At 42.6% G+C, this 22,041-nt stretch overlaps 1 protein-coding gene across 1 annotated transcript in view; it reads left to right on the top strand.

Annotated features, from left to right (window-relative positions):
- The window catches only part of LOC141141161 (uncharacterized), an 83,659-nt gene that overhangs the window by 56,175 nt on the left and 5,443 nt on the right, over nt 1–22,041 (top strand). The window contains exons 5-6 of the mRNA XM_073628863.1: nt 3,318–5,696; nt 6,126–6,203. Coding sequence (XP_073484964.1) covers nt 3,318–5,696; nt 6,126–6,203 — 2,457 coding nt within the window. The remainder of the gene's footprint in view (nt 1–3,317; nt 5,697–6,125; nt 6,204–22,041) is intronic.

Below are 22,041 nucleotides of genomic sequence, written 5' to 3' on the forward strand. Positions count from 1 at the left end.
GTCACCAAGTGTTACTGCAGTGCTGGTTTGACTACAACCAGGGTGTACTAAGCCGCTGGTGCTTGCCAGTTCACCAAAACGCTACCAAAAAAACTGTTAGCGATCGCAGGGATCAGGCCTGACTCTGCGAACGCTGCAGTTATGCGTTTAGTGTTTTGTAAGTGACAGTGATTGATCGATACTGCACTTAGGTGGGCTGGGCCGGGCGGAGGGGCAAAACGCAGGTGCTAGCAGGTATCTGGGCTAATCACGCTAACACTGCGTTTTTGGGAACCCTAAACTGCTGGGGACGCTAGTATAGATCTGATTGGATCAGATATTGATCCGTTCAGATACTGTACCACTAAGGGAGGTGTACGGTACGTGCGTGGGTGTTAGCAGTACTGGCGCTAACCTGACGCTGCTTGGGGCTGGTGCTTGCCAGTTCACCAAAACGCTACCAAGAAAACTGTTAGCGATCGCAGTGATCAGGCCTGACTCTGCGAATGCTGCAGTTATGCGTTTAGTGTTTTGTAAGTGACAGTGATCGATCAATACTGCACTTGGGTGGGCTGGGCCGGGCAGAGAGGCAAAACGCAGGTGCTAGCAGGTATCTGGGCTGATTCCGCTAACACTGCTTTTTTGGGAACCCTAAACTGCTGGGGGCGCTAGTATAGATCTGATCGGATCAGATATTGATCCATTCAGATACTATACCACTAAGGGAGGCGTATGCTGCGTGCGTGGGTGTTAGCGGTACTGGCGCTAACCTGATGCTGCTGGGGCGACGCATATCACCGTCAGGCGATCTTTGTTGGGTATTAAACGGCGGGTGCCCTGACACTATAAAAAATAAACTAACTAAACAGCGTCACCCGTAACAGTTATACGGTGATCACTGGTGAAAGGGTTAACTAGGGGGCAATCAAGGGGTTAAAACCTTTATTAGGTAGTAAATGGGGTCCCTGACGCTATAAAACGCTGACGGTGAACCTATATATTTACTTCCCTAACTAGCGTCACCAGTGACACTAATACAATGATCAGAAAAATTATCGCTTAGTGACACTGGCGACGGGGGGTGATCAAGGAGTTAAAACTTTATTAGGGGGTTAGGGGGTACCCTAGACCTAAAGGGGGCTAACACTACTTCTAACTGTCACAAACTGACACCAATGCAGTAATCAGAAAAAAAAAAACTACTTGGTGTCAGTGTGACCGGGGGTGTAATGTGTGCCTGGCATGTTCTACTGTGTGTATTGGGGCACTCACATTGATGTCTTCTCTCCTCTGCGCCGAAACGGAAAATACCGAGCCGAGGAGAGATGACATCACTTCCTCTGCTGCTGTTTACTATACAGCAGCAGAGGAATGATCCCATTGGCCGGGAGCGATCGCGAGGGGGGGGCCACGAATGGATGGCCTCCCCTTCACCTCCGATCGCCGGGGGACAAATGCCGACCGCCTCGGGCACCCGGGGGGTCCGATCGGACCCCCCGCCCGCGAGAGGCAGATCACGTACAGGTACCTGATTCTGCCTGCCCGTGCCATTCTTCCGACATATATCGTCGTGAGGCGGTCGGCAAGTGGTTAAGAGGACCTGTCATACTTTTTTTCTATTACAAGGGATGTTTACATTTCTTGTTGTAATAGGAATAAAAGAAAAAAATAAAATCAGGACTTTTTTTTTTTTTAATTTAAGCGCCCCGTCCTGACGACCCCGTGCGCAGAAGCGAACGCATACATGAGTAGCGCCCGCATATGAAATCCTTAGAGCAAGAGCAATAATTCTAGCCCTAGACCTCCTCTGTAACTCAAAACATGCAACCTGTAGAATTTTTTAAACGTCGTCTATGGAGATTTTTAAGGGTAAAAGTTTGACGCCATTCCACGAGCGGGCGCAATTTTGAAGCATGACAAAAAAATTTGGACTAACTTTGCTGTTGTCTTATTTTTTTTTTTATTCAAAAAAGTGAATTTTTTCCAAAAAACTTGTGCTTGTAAGACCGCTGCGCAAATATGGTGTGAAAAAATGTATTGCAATGACCGCCATTTTATTCTCTAGGGTGTTAGAAAAAAAACAATATATAATGTTTGGGGGTTCTAAATAATTTTCTAGCAAAAAAAAAAAAATGTTTTAAACTTGTTAACACCAAAATCTCAAAACGAGGCTAGTCCTTAAGTGGTTAATAAAATAGCACCCCCCCCCTGCAGTTCTCTATTATCACTCAAATTGGGCTCACTAGTCACCAAGGCAATAACTGCAACTTCTTTGGCACTAGTTGGCTAGCCCCCCAAAAATTTTTTTGGAATACTGTAGGGGAGACACAGACTGAAGTTAGAGAACTGTTGAAATGGTCAATTTATGGCAAATTTCTCACCTCTAACAGCCCCCCACTTCTAAAATAAAATATTGATAAAGCCCAAAAGGAGGCAAACCTAACTGAAACCTCTCCAGATAGCTCTGTCACTTGCCAGAGGAAATGGTGGAGTCACTGTCCTACAAAACCAATGTGTATGCTCACAACAACAAAAAGAAAACTGGTGTAGAAGAAAACCAACTATACATGTTTCACTCAAATAAAAAAGCTTTGTCAGGAGTGTGTAAATAAAAGTCTAACTGACTGTGCACCGAATACTAGGAGTGACCAGAAAGCTATGCTTTTTGTTGTCTTCATTTTTTAAAAAAAATCTTACTAAACTAGACCAGTCTAAAGTAAAAAATTAAAGTTTTTTTGCATTTTGGCTTTAAAATGTGCTTAGGGATTGTACTTTTTGACAAAGTAATGGGTGTAACAATGTAAATGACTGACTGCAGTAGAAGACAGTAAGTTTGTAAGGAACAAAGCCCTTTCTTTAGATGGATAAAGGGGTCTTGAATGGTTCTTACAACTTCTATTGCAGTTATCCATTAGAAGTAATGTTTTCAGTTTCTTTGTTATTTTGAGAAAGTCGGATTATAGATTCATTCCATATCACAGGACCACACTTTAAAAGTAAGCTTTACTTGGAAATTACATAGGTTGCTAGTACTAGACTGTACTTTGCACCTGAACCTATATAGGATTAGCTTATTTTTCTTTAATGCTGGCCTGCTATAACCCTGAGACCTACAGTGATCCATTTAGAGTCAGGTTTATTATCAGAGGTACATGCTCCACACATAAAATGCTAAACTGAAATACGGTTTAAAAACGGTTTACAGTTTTGTTTTTCTTAAAATGTCAATAACGAACCGACACAATGTCTAGTTTGGGGTATGGTAGCAAATGTGAGATACGTATGGTAGTATGGGTGAAGTGCAGCAGGTTAACATTTTTATTGGTTTATGCTTTCAGGAATAGGTGAGGAAGAGGTTGATCAGGGTATTGAGCATCTTGTGGAAAGCAAAGACGACCAAGCTTACGAAAAACTTGTGGAAACCATTACCCACAAAGATAGCACAGCTGGAGATGTTATTGAAACTGGCTATGAATGTCATGGTGGACTAGTTGTATCTTATAGCAGCAGCCTGGAATATGACGATGATGACTATAGTAAGCATGAATGTCTAGCTAAAGAGGAATTTGAAACTGAAGAGTCTGCAACTTACAAAGTTGTCATAGAAAGTGAAGAGCCAATAGATGATACCTTACAAGATCCAACACCTGAATATGTCGACAAAAGTGAAGACACTGAAGAAAGCAAAGTTTTTGTCTTGCCAATTGAAAAGGACACCTTGAAAGGTGAAAAACATTCAGCTTACGCATGTGTTGTCGAAAACCAAGAACTTGTAATTAATGAGGATGCAACTATGCAAATTCTAGCTACTGGAGTCCTTGCTGAAAGTGAAAATGAAGATGCAACCAATGTGAACACTGTGGAGGCTGTAGTGGGTGAAATTGAGAAAAGTGAAGAGGCTATCACTTTTGTGGACAGCGTGGAGGCTTTAGAGTTCAGTGACACTGGTGTATGTGAAGCGGTTGAGGCCATTACTTACATAGACGAAGAAGAGTTTTTAGCTATTTGTGAACATCAAGAGTTTGAAGCTATCACATTTGTGGACCATATAGAGCCCGTAGCTATTAGTGAACATGTTGAGGCTATCACTTATGTTGACAGTACAGATGCTTTAGCAATTGGTGAACTTGAAGTTATCACTTTTATGGACAGTGTGGTGTCTATAACTGATGGTGAGATTGGTGAATGTCAGGAGGTTGAGGCTATGACTCATGTGGACAGTGTAGAGGCAATATTTGCTGACATTGTAGAACCTGTAGTTGGTGGAGATGAAGAGGTTGAGGACATAGTAGAGCCTGTAGTTATTGGTGAATATGAAGAGGTTGATGACATAGTAGAGCCTGTAGTTATTGGTGAATATGAAGAGGTTGATGACATAGTAGAGCCTGTAGTTATTAGTGAATATGAAGAGGTTGATGACATAGTAGAGCCTGTAGTTATTGGTGAATATGCTGAGGTTGAGGACATAGTAGAACCTTTAGTTATTGGTGACTATGAAGAAGTTGAGGACAGAGAAGAGCCTATCGTTATTGGGGAATATGAAGAGGCTGAGGACATAGTAGAGCCTGTAGTTATTGGTGAATATGATGAGGTTGAGGACATAGTAGAACCTTTAGTTATTGGTGAATATGAAGAGTTCGAGGACAGAGTAGAGCTTGTAATTACTGGTGAATGTGAAGAGGTTGAAGACAGAGCAGAGCCTGTAACGATTAGTGAATGTGAAGAGGATGAGGTTGCCACTTTTGTGCACAGTGTAGAGGCTGTAACTACTGGTGACATTACGGAATGTGAGAAGGTTGAGGCTATCACTTATAAGGGCAGTGTAAAGGCTGTAGCTGTTGGTGACATTTGTGAACATGAAGGAGTTGAAGATATCATTTATGTGGACATGGTTGAAGCTGTAGCTGTAAGAAACACTAATGAAAGTGAAGAGGCGGAGGCTGTCACTTACATGGACTGTGTAGAGCATGCAGCTGTTGGTGACATTGAATGTATAGAGGCAGAGGCTGAATACTTTTCAGACATTGATGAAATTGAAGAAAATGAGACTATCAATTACATGGACAGTGCAGAACCTGAAGCTGGTAACACTGGTGACAGTGAAGAAATTAAGGATTTTACTTATGTGACCAGTGAAGTGGCAGTAAATGTTCCTGACACTGGTGAACCTCAAGCGTTTAAAGCTTTCACTTCTGTGGACAATGTAAAAACTGTAGCAGTTTGTGACATTGGTGAAAGTAAAAACTCTGGGGGTGATATTATTGATACTGCTGTGGAATCTCTGATTGTATCAAGCCGAGTTACTGTAGGACCTGAAGGAGCTCTAGTGAGAGATGACCAGTTACAAAGAGAAGATGATGCTACTGGGGAAGGTATTGTAAAAAGTGAAGAAACTGTTGACGGTGCAGGCATCATGTGCCGTGAAGAGAGTGTAATGAGCTCAGACATAAAAATGGAGGTGGTTTTCAAAATGGAAGACTTCATAGGAATTACAAAGCTTGTGAGGAGTGAAGACTGTGGGCCTAGTGAGGACACAAAGGAATGTGAAGAAACTTTGGGTTCTCGAGATGTCACGGAAACTTTGGAAGCCAAACAATGGAACCAAGTTTGGGAACTTGAAATTGATGTATCGAATGAAGACCTGAGAGAGAATACTATTCCTGAGATTACCAGAGATGTGGCATTACAGCACAGTGGTCAGCAGTTTCAAGAACAAGGTATTTGAAATGCTTATCTTTTGATGCATATTTTTAACTTAAACTCAAACTTAAACATAAAACTTAAAATTAAGCTCTTTTTTTTTTGTTTTTTTTTTTGGGGGGGGGGGGGGGGTGTTACACTTTACTGATTAGTTTTATCCAATTGAATTTAAATATTTTGATAACTAGGGCATAAAATGCACTTACTGCAGGATTTGGAAGTATTACAATGTTTTTTCCTTGTTCCCTTGGTTTTACCAAAAGGAGCATCTTGCTATCATAATAATGTTTCCTAAACGGACCTGGTAGGTAGTCTTTGACCAGATTGAGATCTCTTCAATCTGTTTGCATGCTTTGCCTTACAGGAATCCACATAGTACAAAGTCCTTCTGTTGCTTATTTTGGTATTCTCTTTGTTTTCTTGTGCATTAATAACCCTTTCTTCAGACTGTCCTGGGGAAGTGGAAGGATGCTGTGTTGGCGAGGATTCAGAAAATGCTTCTTCACACACTTTAGAACATCAAGGTAGGTGCTGGCCTGAATAATTGGACTGTTAGTGTTAAGCTGGCCAAGCAGGGACCTGCCGGGTTTCGATCGATGTGTGGGCAGGTTCCTTGGTACACAAGTCGATCTATCGATTAGCCTGTTGGGTTTTTGGAAAACGATCAGTGCTGCCAGCTATTCATGGCAATGCTGATCATTATATTTTGACAGCGGGGAAGTATCCCTGCCATCAGAATACAAAAGCTCAGCAGGAAGGATTCCCCCTTGCTGCTATATCCAGATGTCGACAGATTTGTTTGTGTCCCTACAAAAAGTGATGAAATCATGAGGGGTTCTCTTGTGTATAAGCACGCCTTTTAATATGTCATAGAGTAACACAAAGGAAGTGTGATTACTGTGTTTATTGCTTCTTGTACAAAGATATTCTAAATAGCCTGGACAGATTTGCTGTTACCCATAGAAAAGATTATAAATGAATGGATCACCATGATGTAGTTAGTATCACACATGTCTTCAATCTTGTAATCAATCCATCAGCCTAGTTAAATGGAGAAAAATAGTTATTCTGCTGTTTGGTAACATCATGTACACCACACTGAACATGGACCAGAAAAAAGAGACTGGTCTGAGAGGATCAGAATTTTTTTTTTAGATCAGCGTATCAAACGTAAAGGCTACAAGACCATCTCCAAGCAGCTTGATATTTCTGACAAATATTATGGAGACGTTTAAAGTGACGCTAAACTTTGTTTTAAAAAAAAAATATAATATATTCTATTTAAATACTTATTTTTAAAGTGGTTATAAAGGCAGAAGGTTTTTTACCTTAATGCATTCTCTGCATTAAGGTAAAAAACCTGAGTGCAGCTTCCCAGCCCCATCTCAATCTAGCAATGGGTACAAGAGCAGAGACGCTCTCGGCTCTCTCTCTCCTCATTGGCTCAGACACAACAGCAGGAGCCATTGGCTCCTGCTGCTGTCAATCACAGCCAGTAAGGAGGGAGCAGGGGGGTGGGGCCGAGTCCAGCCCTGTGTACCAAACTCAGTAAAACCTTGGGGTGCCAGACCCAGACCCCATGCCATGGGCAGTCATATTGCTTTGAGCACTGGATCCTGCATGTGGGCTCACTTTGTGCAACTTGTGTAGTTAGCTGCAGGGTGCCTTAGCCCTCCCCTTTCAAACCCAGACCCTGAACACCCCTTTGGGGTATGCCTATCATGACGGACAAAGCCCCAAATGTGCTGGGGGTGTGTTCTATTTACACTGTAAACTTTACAAACATGGTGCTAAAACTCAAGCACTCAGAACTTTGTGTCAGATGGATGAACATCACATTACAGGTTACACACTTTACAGCTACTTTGCCTAGGGCCTTTATAAGGTATTCAGGCGCTTCCTCCCACCCTTTCTCCATGAGCACTTTGCTACAGGATTGTCTGCACAGGATGATCTGCACCCATGTGTGTGTTTCTTCTTGAACATGCTTACCCTATTTCCACGCCCTACTCTGTGAGTACTCCACAGGGTACTCTCACCTGTAGCAATGGTTGAAACTAGGTGAAAGGGAGCAACAGCAGAAGGTCAGACCAACATTTGCTATTCCAAAGCCCTACACTATATTGAATCTAAGAGTAACGAGGCTTCCATTGAACTAGAACAGGACCCATTTTTAATACTGGTTCCTGCATGCAATTCTAGCTTTATCTCAGGCATGCAACAAGCAACCTACCTGAATAAAGTAGATGTTTCTGCAACTCACTTTTTTTAGACAACTAATGGCTTTAATACAGCCATAGCTGCCCAGGACTCAAAAATGCCAGGTTTCTTCTCCGACTCCACCGACTCTACCTGAATAAGATTCTGAAATGCTCGCCTTGGATAAGGCAGACAAGGAAGGTAATTAAGAGGACCTGGAGGTGCTGTTAGAGGAGATCACTGAAGATTTATCTCCTTTTAAGCAGTGACCATACATTGCACACACTTTATTCAAATCCTAGTCAAATCAAAGTCTTTATTAAATGAAATAAACAATTTACATGTTTATAGCGTAAATTCCCATTTTGCTGGGACGCAGGGGGACTTTTGACACCTAGCATCCTACCATTGCAAAGGATACAAGCCACCTCTTCCTCACTGCTAGGCTACTGCTGCCTAATGTTCTTTGTTGCTAGGCAGCTTCTGAAGGAGGTCACCTAGCATCCTTCTTTTACTAGGAGGCAGGCGGCTCCTCAATATAGTAAATTTAGTTAGCACCAACTTTTACATAGATACAGTGTAATTTATGGTTTATTTGCATGACCTCAGACACATATTTATGCAGCCAGTTCACTGATCTTTATGCTGCTGTGTGCATGGGCCCATAGAAAACAATACACCTGTGTTCGAATCTGTTTAACCACTTCAGCCCCCGGAAGATTTGGCTGCTAAATGACCAGGCCATTTTTTGCTATACCGCACTGCGTCGCTTTAACTGACAATTGAGCGGTCATGCGACGCTATACCCAAACAAAATTTACGTCCTTTTTTCCCCACAAATGGAGCTTTCTTTTGGTGGTATTTGATCATCTCTGCGTTTTTTTTATTTTTTTGCGCTATAAACAAAAAAAGCGACAATTTTTAGGAAAAAAAGGCAATATTTTCTACTTTTTGCTATAATAAATATCCCCAATTGTTTTTTTAAAAAAGCTTTTTTTTTTTTCACAGTTTAGGCCGATATGTATTCTTCTACAAATTTTTGGTAATAAAAATTGCAATAAGCGTATATTGATTGATTGGCGCAAAAGTTATAGCGTCTACAAAATAGGGGATAGATTTATGACATTTTTATTATTATTTTTTTAGTAGTAATGGCGCGGCGACTGCGACATTATGGCGGACACTTTTGACACATTTTTGGGATCTTTGGCAGCGATCAATGCAATAAAAATGCCCGCAGTATGACAGCGGCAGGTCAGCAAGTGGTTAAAAGATAAAATGGTATCTTTTTTCAGTGCATGAGACCTAAGCCAGTTAAAGCGGAGCTCCACCTTAAAAAAAAAAAAAAAAAAAATATTCAAAGCCAGCAGCTTCAAATACTGCAGCTGCTGACTTTTAATAAATGGACACTTACCTGTCCAGGGTGCCCGCGATGTCCACAGCAGAAGACGAACAATCGCTCGTCTCTTGGCTGCCCCCGCCGCCATCCTCGGTGAGGGAATCAGAAGTGAAGTGTTGAAGCTTCACTGCCCGGTTCCCTACTGCGCATGCGCGAGTCGCGCCACGCGTCTTCACTGGTCCCCGTTGTGTTCTGGGAACTGTGTTTCCCAGAACATAACGGGGGGTGGGGGGGTTGGTGGGAGTGACGTATCTGCGGATATCTATGTCCGGAAGTGGGTGCAGATACCTGTATTATACAGGTATCTGCACTCTCCTCCCCCCTAAAAGGTGCCAATTGTGGCACCAGAGGGGGGGAGGAATCCGACGAGCGGAAGTTCCACTTTAGGGTGGAGCTCCGCTTTAATTTGCTTATCAGTCCCATTTCCAAAGAGGCCCCCTTCACACCTACATATTTTACAGTGTGCCTGTAGTGATCAAATTGTCATTACCTCAGGAAAGCAGCAAATACATATTCATACTTTCATCAGGTTTACCGGGTGGCTTTCCAGGCCTCTGCTGATACAAGACTTGTAAGGTGCTTCAAGCTGTCATCTGAGTTTTTTGGGGGTGTTTTATTTTATTTTTTTGTGGGCATGTTCACTATGTTGTTGCCCACTACCCCTCAGTTTATTGTGTAAGGATTTCCCAAGGTAAATTCATATAAAACCTGTACTGTAATTGAAATGATAGGAATTTTAACTTTCCTTTATATCGTATATCTTGAAGTACAGTACAGACCCCCCCCCCCCCCATCCTCCAAGGCTAGGATCACACCTAAGCAGTTTGCAGGAATGCACTTCAGTCCATTTGAGATGATTTTCTTTGGATCACGTTTATATCTGTGTGTTTTCCGCTGCTTTGTTTTTTGGAAAGGGTCAGGACCTTTTTTTTTACCTGCAGCAATTTGCGTTTTTGCTTCCATAGACTTCAGTAGAACAAGTGTTGCCTTCTTTATGCATTTCCAATGCGTTTTGACAATGTTGCATGACAACAAAAACCTCCCCTTAACAACAGACTTCCCAGGCTGCATAGAAAACCAGGAAGTTCATTCCTACACAGCCAAGAAGGTTATTACAGAAGTTCTAATCCAGCTTGTGAGGTCCAGGACTTATCTTTACAGTCCTGCGGACCCAGCCTATAGGTACCATTCCACACAGCAACAGGAATGGCAGGAAATCGCACAAGAATTGTATCCTGAATGGCAGTCATTTTCTAGGAAACAAAAAGAAGCTAAAATTAAGTAATATGGCTGTATATATGCAAGTCTAAACTTTCCAGTTTCAAATGTATGCTTTTTGTCACTTTTTAATGCAGTAATTATTATGTTTTAGGTAACAATCATATTAAGCCTGGTATACACTGTAAGCCATTGGCTGCCAGCCCTGATCAGTTTAGCCCTGATCAGATGCCGATTGGCTGCTGCTTTTCCAGCATTCCCGTTCAATAGAAGCTGGCTGGGCTGATGTACACATAGGACGAATGATGGCTGGTTTGTGTTTAAACCAGATGACATTCAGTATGTGTGTACCAGGTATACTTCACTGGTCTCCAAACTTCAGCCCTTTTACTTGATTGTATGTGCCCCTATGTTGCAGTTGCAGTCCTAGTTTGTAGACCCCTGCATTCATGCATGCACAATGCCAATCAAGAGATTTTAAGTCCTCAATGACCGGAGGACTTTTTACAATTTGACAGTGCGCTGCTGGTAATTGCGCGGTCGTGCAATGTTGTACCCAAACAAAATTTGCGTCCTTTTTTCCCCACAAATAGAGCTTTCTTTTGATGGTATTTGATTGCCTCTGCGATTTTTATTTTTTGCGATATAAATGGAAAAAGACCGAAAATTTTGAAAAATAATTATATTTTCTACTTTTTGTTATAAAGAAAATTTAATAAACTCAATTTTAGTCAAAAATTTAGTCCAAAATGTATTTACCCACATATCTTTGGTAAAAAAAAATGTCAATAAGCGTTTATTTATTGGTTTGCGCAAAAGTTATAGCGTCTACATACTAGGGTACATTTTCTGGAATTTATGCAGCTTTTAGTTTGATTGCCTATCTCATTTCTCGAGGTGCTAAAATGGCAGGGCAGTACAGCCCCTCCCCCCCAAATTACCCCATTTTGGGAAATTGTTGAGAGGCATGTTGAGCCCATTGAATATTTTTTTTTTTTTTGTCACAGGTGATTGAAAAATGACAAAAAAAATAAAATTACACAACGTTGTCACTAAATGATATATTGCTCACACTTGGCATGGTTGTATGTGGAATTACACCCCAAAATACATTCTGCTGCTTCTCCTGAGTACAGGCATACTTCATGTGTGAGACTTTTTGGGAGCCTAGCCGCGTACGGGACCCCGATTACCAATCACCACCTTCAGGATTTCTAAGGGTCATTTCACTCCTCACTACCTATCACAGTTTCGAAGGCCATAAAATGCCAAGATAGCACAAAACCCCCCAAATGACCCCATTTTGGAAAGTAGACACCCCAAGCTATTTGATGAGAGGCATGTTGAGTCCATGGAATATTTTATATTTTGCCACAAGTTGCGGGAAAATGATTTTTTTTTTCTTTTGCACAAAGTTGTCACTAAATGATCTATTGCTCAAACATGCCTTGGGCATATGTGAAATTACACCCCAAAATACATTCTGTTGCTTCTCCTGAGTACGGGGATACCACATGTGTTAGACTTTTTGGGAGCCTAGCCGCGTACGGGACCCCGAAAACCAAGCACCGCCTTCAGGCTTTCTAAGGGCGTAAAATGGTGATTTCACTTCCTCACTACCTATCACAGCTTCGGAGGCCCTGAAATTTCAAGATGGCACAAAACCCCCCAAATGACCCCATTTTGGAAAGAAGACACTTCAAGCTATTTGCTGAGAGGCATGTTGAGACCATGGAATATTTTTATTGTCCCACAAGTTTCGGGAAAATTAATTTTTTTTTTTTTTTTTTTTTTTACACAACGTTTTCACTAAATTATATATTGTTTAAACATAGCATGTTTATATGTGGAATTACACCCCAAAATACATTCTGCTGCTTTTCCTGAGTACGGGGATACCTCATGTATGGAACTTTTTGTCAGTCTAACCACATACAGGACCTCGAAAACCAATCACCGCCTTAAGGCTTTCTAAGGGCGTACATTTTTGATTTCACTCCTCACTGCCTATCACAGTTTCAGAGGCCATGGAATGCCCAGTTAGCACAAAGGCCCTACAGATTAAAATGGTGGGTGTTGCAATTTTTTTTCCACACAGTATTTGCGCAGCGGTTTTTCAAACGCAATTTTTTGGGAAAAAACACACTTTTTTAATTTTAATGCACTAAAACACACTATATTGCCCTAATGTTTAATGAAATAAAAAAGATGATCTTATGCCGTTTACATGGATACCAAACACGACATGCTTTAAAATTGCGCACAAACGTGCAGCGGCGACAAGCTACATACATTTTTAAAAGCCTTTGAAAACCTTTACAGGTTACCATTTTAGATCTACAGAGGAGGTATACTGCTAAAATTGCTGCCCTCGATCTGACCTTTGCGGTGATACCTCACATGCCTGGTGCAATTGCTGTTTACATATGACACCAGACCGACGCTTGTGTTCGCCTTTGCGCGTGAGCACAGGGGGACAGGGGTGCTTTTTATTTTATTTTTTTTTTTTTTTTATGATTTATTTTGCTTTTTTATTATATTTTTAAACTGTTCCTTTCATTTTTTTTTTTTTTATTGTTATCTCAGGGAATGTAAATATCCCCTATGATAGCAATAGGTAGTGACAGGTACTCTTTTTTGAAAAAATTGGGGTCTATTAGACCCTAGATCTCTCCTCTGCCCTCAGAGCATCTGACCACACCAAGATCGGTGTGATAAAATGCTTTGCCAATTTCCCAATGGTGCTGTTTACATCTGGCGAAATCTAAGTCATGAAATGCTGGTATCTTCCGGTTGGCTGAACCACTGGCTACATTCTCGGGTTCCCTGTTGGAACAGGAGAGCCAGAGAAAAGCCAGAGAAAACCATGAAAGATGGTGGGAGGGGGGACGTTCCCTCCCACTGCTTATAAAAGCAGTCTAGAGGCTAATTGACCGCAAGGATTGCTTTTATATGAAAGCTGACCGATGGCTGAAAAGAATGATACCAAGATGATCAATCTGGTATAACCACTCAAAGTCCAGCAACATAAAAGTACGTTGCTGGTTCTTGTTGGGCATATATTGTAATGTTCTTTTTTTCATGCAGCCTGTGGGCTGAACGAAAAAAAGAGATTGATCGGTGGGTATGCCCACCATTAGAATACTACCCTTCATCCAGCCACTTCTAATGTTGGGCATACATGCACCATTTTGTTTTTAACAACGTAAGCCCCGGACCATTTGTCTGCCCAAAGACAAGAGCACTTTTTGCGATTCGGCACTGCGTCGCTTTAACTGACAATTGCGCGCTCGTGCGACGTGGCTCCTAAACAAAATTGACGTCCTTTTTTTCCCCACAAATAGAGCTTTCTTTTGGTGGTATTTGATCACCTCTGCAGTTTTTATTTTTTGCGCTATAAACAAAAAAATAGCATCAATTTTGAAAAAACGCAATATTTTTTACTATTTACTATAATAAATATCTCCAAAAAATATATATAAACATTTTTTTTCCCTCAGTTTAGGCCGATACGTATTCTTCTACATATTTTTGGTAAAATAAATTGCAATAAGCGTTTGTTGATAGGTTTGTGCAAAAGTTATAGCGTCTACAAAATAGGGGATAGTTTTATGGCAATTTTATTAATAATTTTTTTTTATACTAGCAAAGGCGGCAAACAGCGATTTTTTTTTATCGTGACTGCCACATCATGAAGGACAGATCGGACACTTTTGGTGCGATTTTGGGACCAATCACATTTTATACAGTGATCAGTGCAATTAAGAATGCATTGATTACTGTATAAATGTGACTGGCAGTGAAAAGGTTAACCACTAGGGGGCAGTGTAGGGGTTAAGTGAGTCCTTTGGAGTGATTCTAACTGTGGGGGGGGGCGGCATGGCTATGTGTAACACGACACTGATTACCGCTCCCGATTACAGGGAGCGGTGATCAGTGTCCTGTCACTAGGCAGAACGGGGAAATGCTTGTTTACATTAGCATTTCCCGTTCTTCCTCTTCGTGAGACGATCGCGGGTATGCCCGCTGACATCGGGTCCGCGGGACCCGCGATCACACTCAGGTTGCAGCGTGCGCGCAAGCCGCCTCTTAAAGGGCAACGTACAGGTACGTTAATCTGCATGTACATGCCCTTCTGCCGACGTATATCGGCGTGAGCCGGTCGGCAAGCGGTTAACTGCGGTGTTGAAATCACCTCTTACATCGCTGGAGTCGCTGATTTGCGTATCGTGGGAGAAAACGCTGTTGCTGTCAAGATAAATAAATCAGTGCTGCAGCTGAATTGCCTAAAAAATATATGCCGAAGCATGGGGGCATCCGCCCCAAAAGTTAGGAGCAAATCGCTCCTCCACCCCTGCTCCCCCATGCTTCGGCATATATGCTCTTTTTTTTTTTAACTGTGGTGGTGAAATTACCTCCGACAGCGCTGGAGTCACGGCTTTATGTATCGTGGGAGCAAACACTGTTGCTGTCTAGAAAAATAACTCTGTACTGCAGCTGAATGGCGCACCTGCTAAGCAAATGATGGTTAACAATAAAACAAACATTACAGTATAACATACCATACCTGCAAAGCAAATATAATAAAACATAGTAAAAATAAAACAGAGAGAGAACGATAGATATAGAACAATAGTGAGCGAACGGTAGAGAGCGAAGATAAGAGAGAGAGAACAATAGAGAGAAGAAAAATACAATCGCAACTATTTTTGGCTTTTTTATTTTTTATTTGTTTTGTGTTTTTGTGTGTGTTTTTTTTATTTTATTTTTCACTTTTATAAAACTGTAAAAAAACTTCAAACTGAACCTTGCAGATTAGGGTCTCAAATGTGATGGCCATCACATCTTTCAAAACCCCAAGACCCTGTGTTAGTGTGCCTATCACTGTGTGGTGCTGTACTCTATGTTAACCACTTGAGCCCCGGACCATTATGCTGCCTAAGGACCAGAGGTCTTTTTCCAATTTGGCACTGCGTCGCTTTAACTGCTAATTGCGCGGTCATGCAATGCTGTACCCAAACGAAATTTGCGTCCTTTTCTTCCCACAAATAGAGCTTTCTTTTGATGGTATTTGATCACCTCTGCGGTTTTTATTTTTTGCGCTATAAACGGAAAAAGACCGAAAATTTTGAAAAAAAATGATATTTTCTACTTTTTGTTATAAAAAAAATCCAATAAACTAAATTTTAGTCATACATTTAGGCCAAAATGTATTCGGCCACATGTCTTTGGTAAAAAAAATGTCAATAAGCGTATATTTATTGGTTTGCGCAAAAGTTATAGCGTCTACAAACTAGGGTACATTTTCTGGAATTTACACAGCTTTTAGTTTATGACTGCCTATGTCATTTCTTGAGGTGCTAAAATGGCAGGGCAGTACAAAACCCCCCCAAATGACCCCATTTTGGAAAGTAGACACCCCAAGGAAATTGCTGAGAGGCATGTTGAACCCATTGAATATTTATTTTTTTTGTCCCAAGTGATTGAAAAATGACAAAAAAAAAAAAAAAAAAAAATATTTACAAAAAGTCGTCACTAAATGATATATTGCTCACACAGGCCATGGGCCTATGTGGAATTGCACCCCAAAATACATTTAGCTGCTTCTCCTGAGTATGGGGATACCACATGTGTGGGACTTTTTGGGAGCCTAGCCGCGTACGGGGCCCCGAAAACCAATCACCGCCTTCAGGATTTCTAAGGGTGTAAATTTTTGCTTTCACTCTTCACTGCCTATCACAGTTTCGGAGGCCATGGAATGCCCAGGTGGCACAAAACCCCCCAAAATGACCCCATTTTGGAAAGTAGACACCCCAAGCTATTTGCTGAGAGGCATATTGAGTCCATGGAATATTTTATATTTTGACACAAGTTGCGGGAAAGTGACACTTTTTTTTTTTTTTTTTTTTTTTTTTTTCATAAAGTTGTCACTAAATGATATATTGCTCACACAGGCCATGGGCATATGTGGAATTGCACCCCAAAATACATTTAGCTGCTTCTCCTGAGTATGGGGATACCACATGTGTGGGACTTTTTAGGAGCCTAGCCGCGTACTGGACCCCGAAAACCAATCACTGCCTTCAGGATTTCTAAGGGTGAAAATTTTTGATTTCACTCTTTACTGCCTATCACAGTTTCGGAGGCCATGGAATGCCCAGGTGGCACAAAACCCCCCCAAATGACCCCATTTTGGAAAGTAGACACCCCAAGCTATTTGCTGAAAGGCATGGTGAGTATTTTGCAGCTCTCATTTGTTTTTGAAAATGAAGAAAGACAAGAAAAAACATTTTTTTTTTTTCTTTTTTCAATTTTCAAAACTTTGTGACAAAAAGTGAGGTCTGCAAAATACTCACTATACCTCTCAGCAAATAGCTTGGGGTGTCTACTTTCCAAAATGGGGTCATTTGGGGGGGTTTTGTGCCACCTGGGCATTCCATGGCCTCCGAAACTGTGATAGGCAGTGAAGAGTGAAATCAAAAATTCACGCCCTTAGAAAGCCTGAAGGCGGTGCTTGGTTTTCGGGGTCCCGTACGCGGCTAGGCTCCCAAAAAGTCTCACACATGTGGTATCCCCGTACTCAGGAGAAGCAGCAGAATGTATTTTGGGGTGTAATTTCACATATTTCCATGGCATGTTTGAGTAATATATCATTTAGTGACAACTTTGTGCAAAAAAAAAAAAAAAAAAAAAAAAATTTGTCTCTTTCCCGCAACTTGTGTCGCAATATAAAATATTCCATGGACTCGACATGCCTCTCAGCAAATAGCTTGGGGTGTCTACTTTCCAAAATGGGGTCATTTGGGGGGGTTTTGAACTGTCCTGGCATTTTATGCACAACATTTAGAAGCTTATGTCACACATCACCCACTCTTCTAACCACTTGAAGACAAAGCCCTTTCTGACACTTATTGTTTACATGAAAAAGTTTTTTTTTTTTGCAAAAAAATTACTTTGAACCCCCAAACATTATATATTTTTTTAAAGCAAATGCCCTACAGATTAAAATGGTGGGTGTTTCATTTTTTTTTTTCACACAGTAATTGCGCAGCGATTTTTCAAACGCATTTTTTGGGGAAAAAACACACTTTTTTTAATTTTAATGCACTAAAACACGCTATATTGCCCAAATGTTTGATGAAATAAAAAAGATGATCTTAGGCCGAGTACATGGATACCAAACATGACATGCTTTAAAATTGCGCACAAACGTGCAGTGGCAACAAAATAAATACATGTTTAAAAGCCTTCAAAAGCCTTTACAGGTTACCACTTTAGATTTACAGAGGAGGTCTACTGGAAAAATTACTGCACTCGATCTGGCCTTCGCGGTGATACCTCACATGCATGGTGCAATTGCTGTTTATGTTTGACGACAGACCGCCGCTTGCGTTCGCCTTAGCGCGAGAGCAGGGGGCGACAGGGGTGTTTTTTTTTTTTTTTTTTTTTTCTTTATTATTTTTTTGCTTTTTTAATCTTACTTTTAAACTGTTCCTTTCATATTTTTTTTTTTTTAATCATTTTTATTGTTATCTCGGGGAATGTAAATATCCCCTATGATAGCAATAGGTAGTGACAGGTACTCTTTTTTGAAAAAATTGTGGTCTATTAGACCCTAGATCTCTCCTCTGCCCTCAAAGCATCTGACCACACCAAGATCGGTGTGATAAAATGCTTCCCCAATTTCCCAATGGCGCTATTTACATCCGGCGAAATCTAAGTCATGAAATACTCGTAGCTTCCGGTTTCTTAGGCCATAGAGATGTTTGGAGCCACTCTGGTCTCTGATCAGCTCTATGGTCAGCTGGCTGAATCACCGGCTGCATTCTCAGGTTCCCTGTTGAGACAGGAGAGCCAGAGAAAAACACGGAAGACGGTGGGGGGGGGGGGCATTCCCTCCCACGGCTTGTAAAAGCAGTCTAGAGGCTAATTAGCCGCTAGGATTGCTTTTACATGAAAGCCGACCGCTGGCTGAAAAGAATGATACCAAGATGATACCTAAACCTGCAGGCATCATTCTGGTATAACCACTCAAAGTCGTGAATGGCGTACCTGAAGACAAAAAAATGGTTAACAATGGTTAACAATAAAGCACAGTAAAGTGTAAATAATTACACACCTGAAAAACAAACATGATAAAACATAATAACAATAACAATAAAACATTGCAGAATAGAATACAGTAAAAAAGAGCAGAACAATAGAGAGAGAGAATAGAGAGAGAGAGAACAATAAAACAACAACTATTTTTTTTTATTTCATATTTTTTTTTTTTTTTACACTTTTTTTGTAACTAACTTTTATAACGGTAACCGGTTCCAGGTTCGGGTCTCTCAAAATGCGATGGCATCTTGGGAGACCCTGTGAAAGTGTGCCTAGTCTGTGCAATGCTGTACCCTACGCTAATACTCAACTAATGAATGGTAGCGTTCAAAACATTCACCAATGCAAAGACCAGGATTGTCAGGACAGGAGGGACAATAATAGCGGGTGTCACGCCTATATCCGCGCTTGCTGCAGACACGACATCTTTTTTGGGGGGTTCGTTGGGTAGGGGTACTCGGGAGGACATAAAGAAAATGCCTCTCATGCAGCCGACTGCATTTGGTAGGGGATGTGAATGGGGGAAGTACGGGCGCTGCAGAAGCGGTGGGTTCCCAATTAGGATTGGCGAATGCAGCAGGAAGGGCATTATGGGCACGACGGGCCTGTGTTTGTCTTCTTGGTGGCAGCGGGACACTACTTGTGCTTGCCACCTCACCAGCTTCAACTGCACTTATGGGACTCGCCACGTCACCACATGTTACTGCAGTGCTGGTTTGACTACGACCGGGGTGTACTAGGCCGCTGGCGCTTGCCAGTTCACCAAAACGCTACCAAAAAACGTTAGCGATCGCAGGGATCAGGCCTGACTCTGCGAACGCTGCAGTTATGCGTTTAGTGTTTTGTAAGTGTCAGTGATCGATCGATACTGCACTTGGGTGGGCTGGGCCGGGCCGGGCGGAGGGGCAAAACACAGGTGCTAGCAGGTATCTGGGCTGATCCCGCTAACACTGCGTTTTTGGGAACCCTAAACTGCTGGTGACGCTAGTATAGATCTGATCGGATCAGATATTGATCCGTTCAATTACTATACCACTAAGGGAGGTGTACGGTGCGTGCGTGGGTGTTAGCGGTACTGGCGCTAATCTGACGCTGCCTGGGGCTGGTGCTTGCCAGTTCACCAAAACGCTACAAAAAAAACTGTTAGCGATCGCAGGGATCAGGCCTGACTCTGCGAACGCTGCAGTTATGCGTTTAGTGTTTTGTAAGTGTCAGTGATCGATCGATACTGCACTTGGGTGGGCTGGGCTGGGCCGGGCGGAGGGGCAAAACGCAGGTGCTAGCAGGTATCTGGGCTGATTCCGCTAACACTGCGTTTTTGGGAACCCTAAACTGCTGGGGACGCTAGTATAGATCTGATCGGATCAGATATTGATCCGTTCAGATACTATACCACTAAGGGAGGCGTATGCTGCGTGCGTGGGTGTTAGCGGTACTGGCGCTAACCTGACGCCTGGGGCTGGTGCTTGCCAGTTCACCAAAATGCTACCAAAAAAACTGTTAGCGATCGCAGGGATCAGGCCTGACTCTGTGAACGCTGCAGTTATGCGTTTAGTGTTTTGTAAGTGACAGTGATCGATCGATACTGCACTTGGGTGGGCTGGGTGGAGGCACAAAACGCAGGTGCTAGCAGGTATCTGGGCTGATCCCGCTAACACTGCGTTTTTGGGAACCCTAAACTGCTGGGGACGCTAGTATAGATCTGATCGGATCAGATATTGATCCGATCAGATACTATACCACTAAGGGAGGCGTATGCTGCATGCGTGGGTGTTAGCGGTACTGGCGCTAATCTGACGCTGCCTGGGGCGACGCATATCACCGCCGAGCGATCAGGGGGCTAAACCTTTATTTGGTAATAAACGGCGGGTGCCCTGACACTATAAAAAATAAACGAACTAACCAGCGTCATCCGTAACGGTTATACGGTGATCAGTGGTGAAAGGGTTAACTAGGGGGCAATCAAGGGGTTAAAACATTTATTAGGTAGTATATGGGGGTCCCTGACGCTATAAAACGCTGACGGCGAACCTAAATATTTACCTCACTAACTAGCGTCACCAGCGATACTAATACAGCGATCAGAAAAATGATCGCTTAGTGACACTGGTGACAGGGGGTGATCAAGGGGTTAAAACTTTATTAGGGGGGGTTAGGGGGGTACCCTAGACCTAAAGGGGGGTAATACTAACTGTCCCAACACTGTAACTGTCACAAACTGACACTATGCAGTAATCAGAAAAAAAAAAAAAAAAAAACTGCTGGTGTCAGTTTGTGACAGGGGGGGGGGGGGTGATTGGGGGGGGGATCGGGGGGCGATCGGGGGGGGGATCGGGGTGTTTTGTGTGCCTGGCATGTTCTACTGTGTGTGTGTGTGTTGGTGCACTCACATAGATGTCTTCTCTCCTCGGGCCGGAACGGAAAATACCGACCCGAGGGGAGATGACATCACTTCCTTTGCTGCTGTTTAGCATACAGCAGCAAAGGAGTGTTTTCATTGGCCGGCGGCGATCGCGAGGGGGGGGCCACGAACGGATGGTCTCCCCCTCATCACCGATCGCCGCTGGACAAAAGACGACCGCCTCGGGCACCGGGGGGGGGTCCGATCGGACCCCCCACCCGCGGAAGGCAAATCACGTACCCTGTACGTGATTTTGCCTGTCCGTGCCACTTTGCCGACGTACATCGGCGTGAGGCGGTCGTCAAGTGGTTAATACTCAACTAGTGTGTGGTAGCGTTTGAAACATTCACTAATGCAGAGACCAGGTTGGTCAGGACAGGAGGGAAAATAAAAGTGGGTGTCATGCCTAAATCCGCGTTTGCTGCAGACACGACATCTTCTTTGGGGTGTTCTTTGGGTAGGGGTACCAAGGAGGACAAAAGGAAAATGCCTCTCATGCAGCCGGCTCACTGCATTTGCGTTGGGAAGTTGGGCAAGAGCACCGTCTGGAAACAGAAGGGCTCTGACGATTTCGTCCTGGAATTTAAGGAAGGATCCAGTTCATCCTGAAGCTTTGTATAGCACAAAAGCGTTCAGCAAAGACAATTGAAATAAACAGACATTTTTTTGTACCAGTGTCTGGCCTTACGGGCAACTAGGTAGCGCGCCAACAACTGGTCGTTGAGGTCCACCCCTCCCATATTTTGGTTATATTCGTGGACACAGAGGGGTTTCTCCACAACACCAGTCACCGTAGTAATTTGGACTGTCGTGTCTGCATGAAGGGAGGTAAGAATGAAAACATTCCGTGAAGCTCTCCACTTTTCACTGCTAATAAATTATTACACTTCAAGCAGGCTCTCTCCCCCCGTCTAAGTTGGGATTCTACAAGCCGTTGGGAGAAGCCCCGGTGATTAGATCGCACGGTGCCACATGCGCCAATTCCACAATCAAAAAGGTGACTAAAAAGTGGTACGCTCGTGTAATAAATGTCCACGTACAA

This window comes from Aquarana catesbeiana, linkage group LG04 (genome assembly GCF_042186555.1).
Source record: "Aquarana catesbeiana isolate 2022-GZ linkage group LG04, ASM4218655v1, whole genome shotgun sequence".
In the NCBI taxonomy this organism is placed as follows: Eukaryota; Metazoa; Chordata; class Amphibia; order Anura; family Ranidae; genus Aquarana; species Aquarana catesbeiana.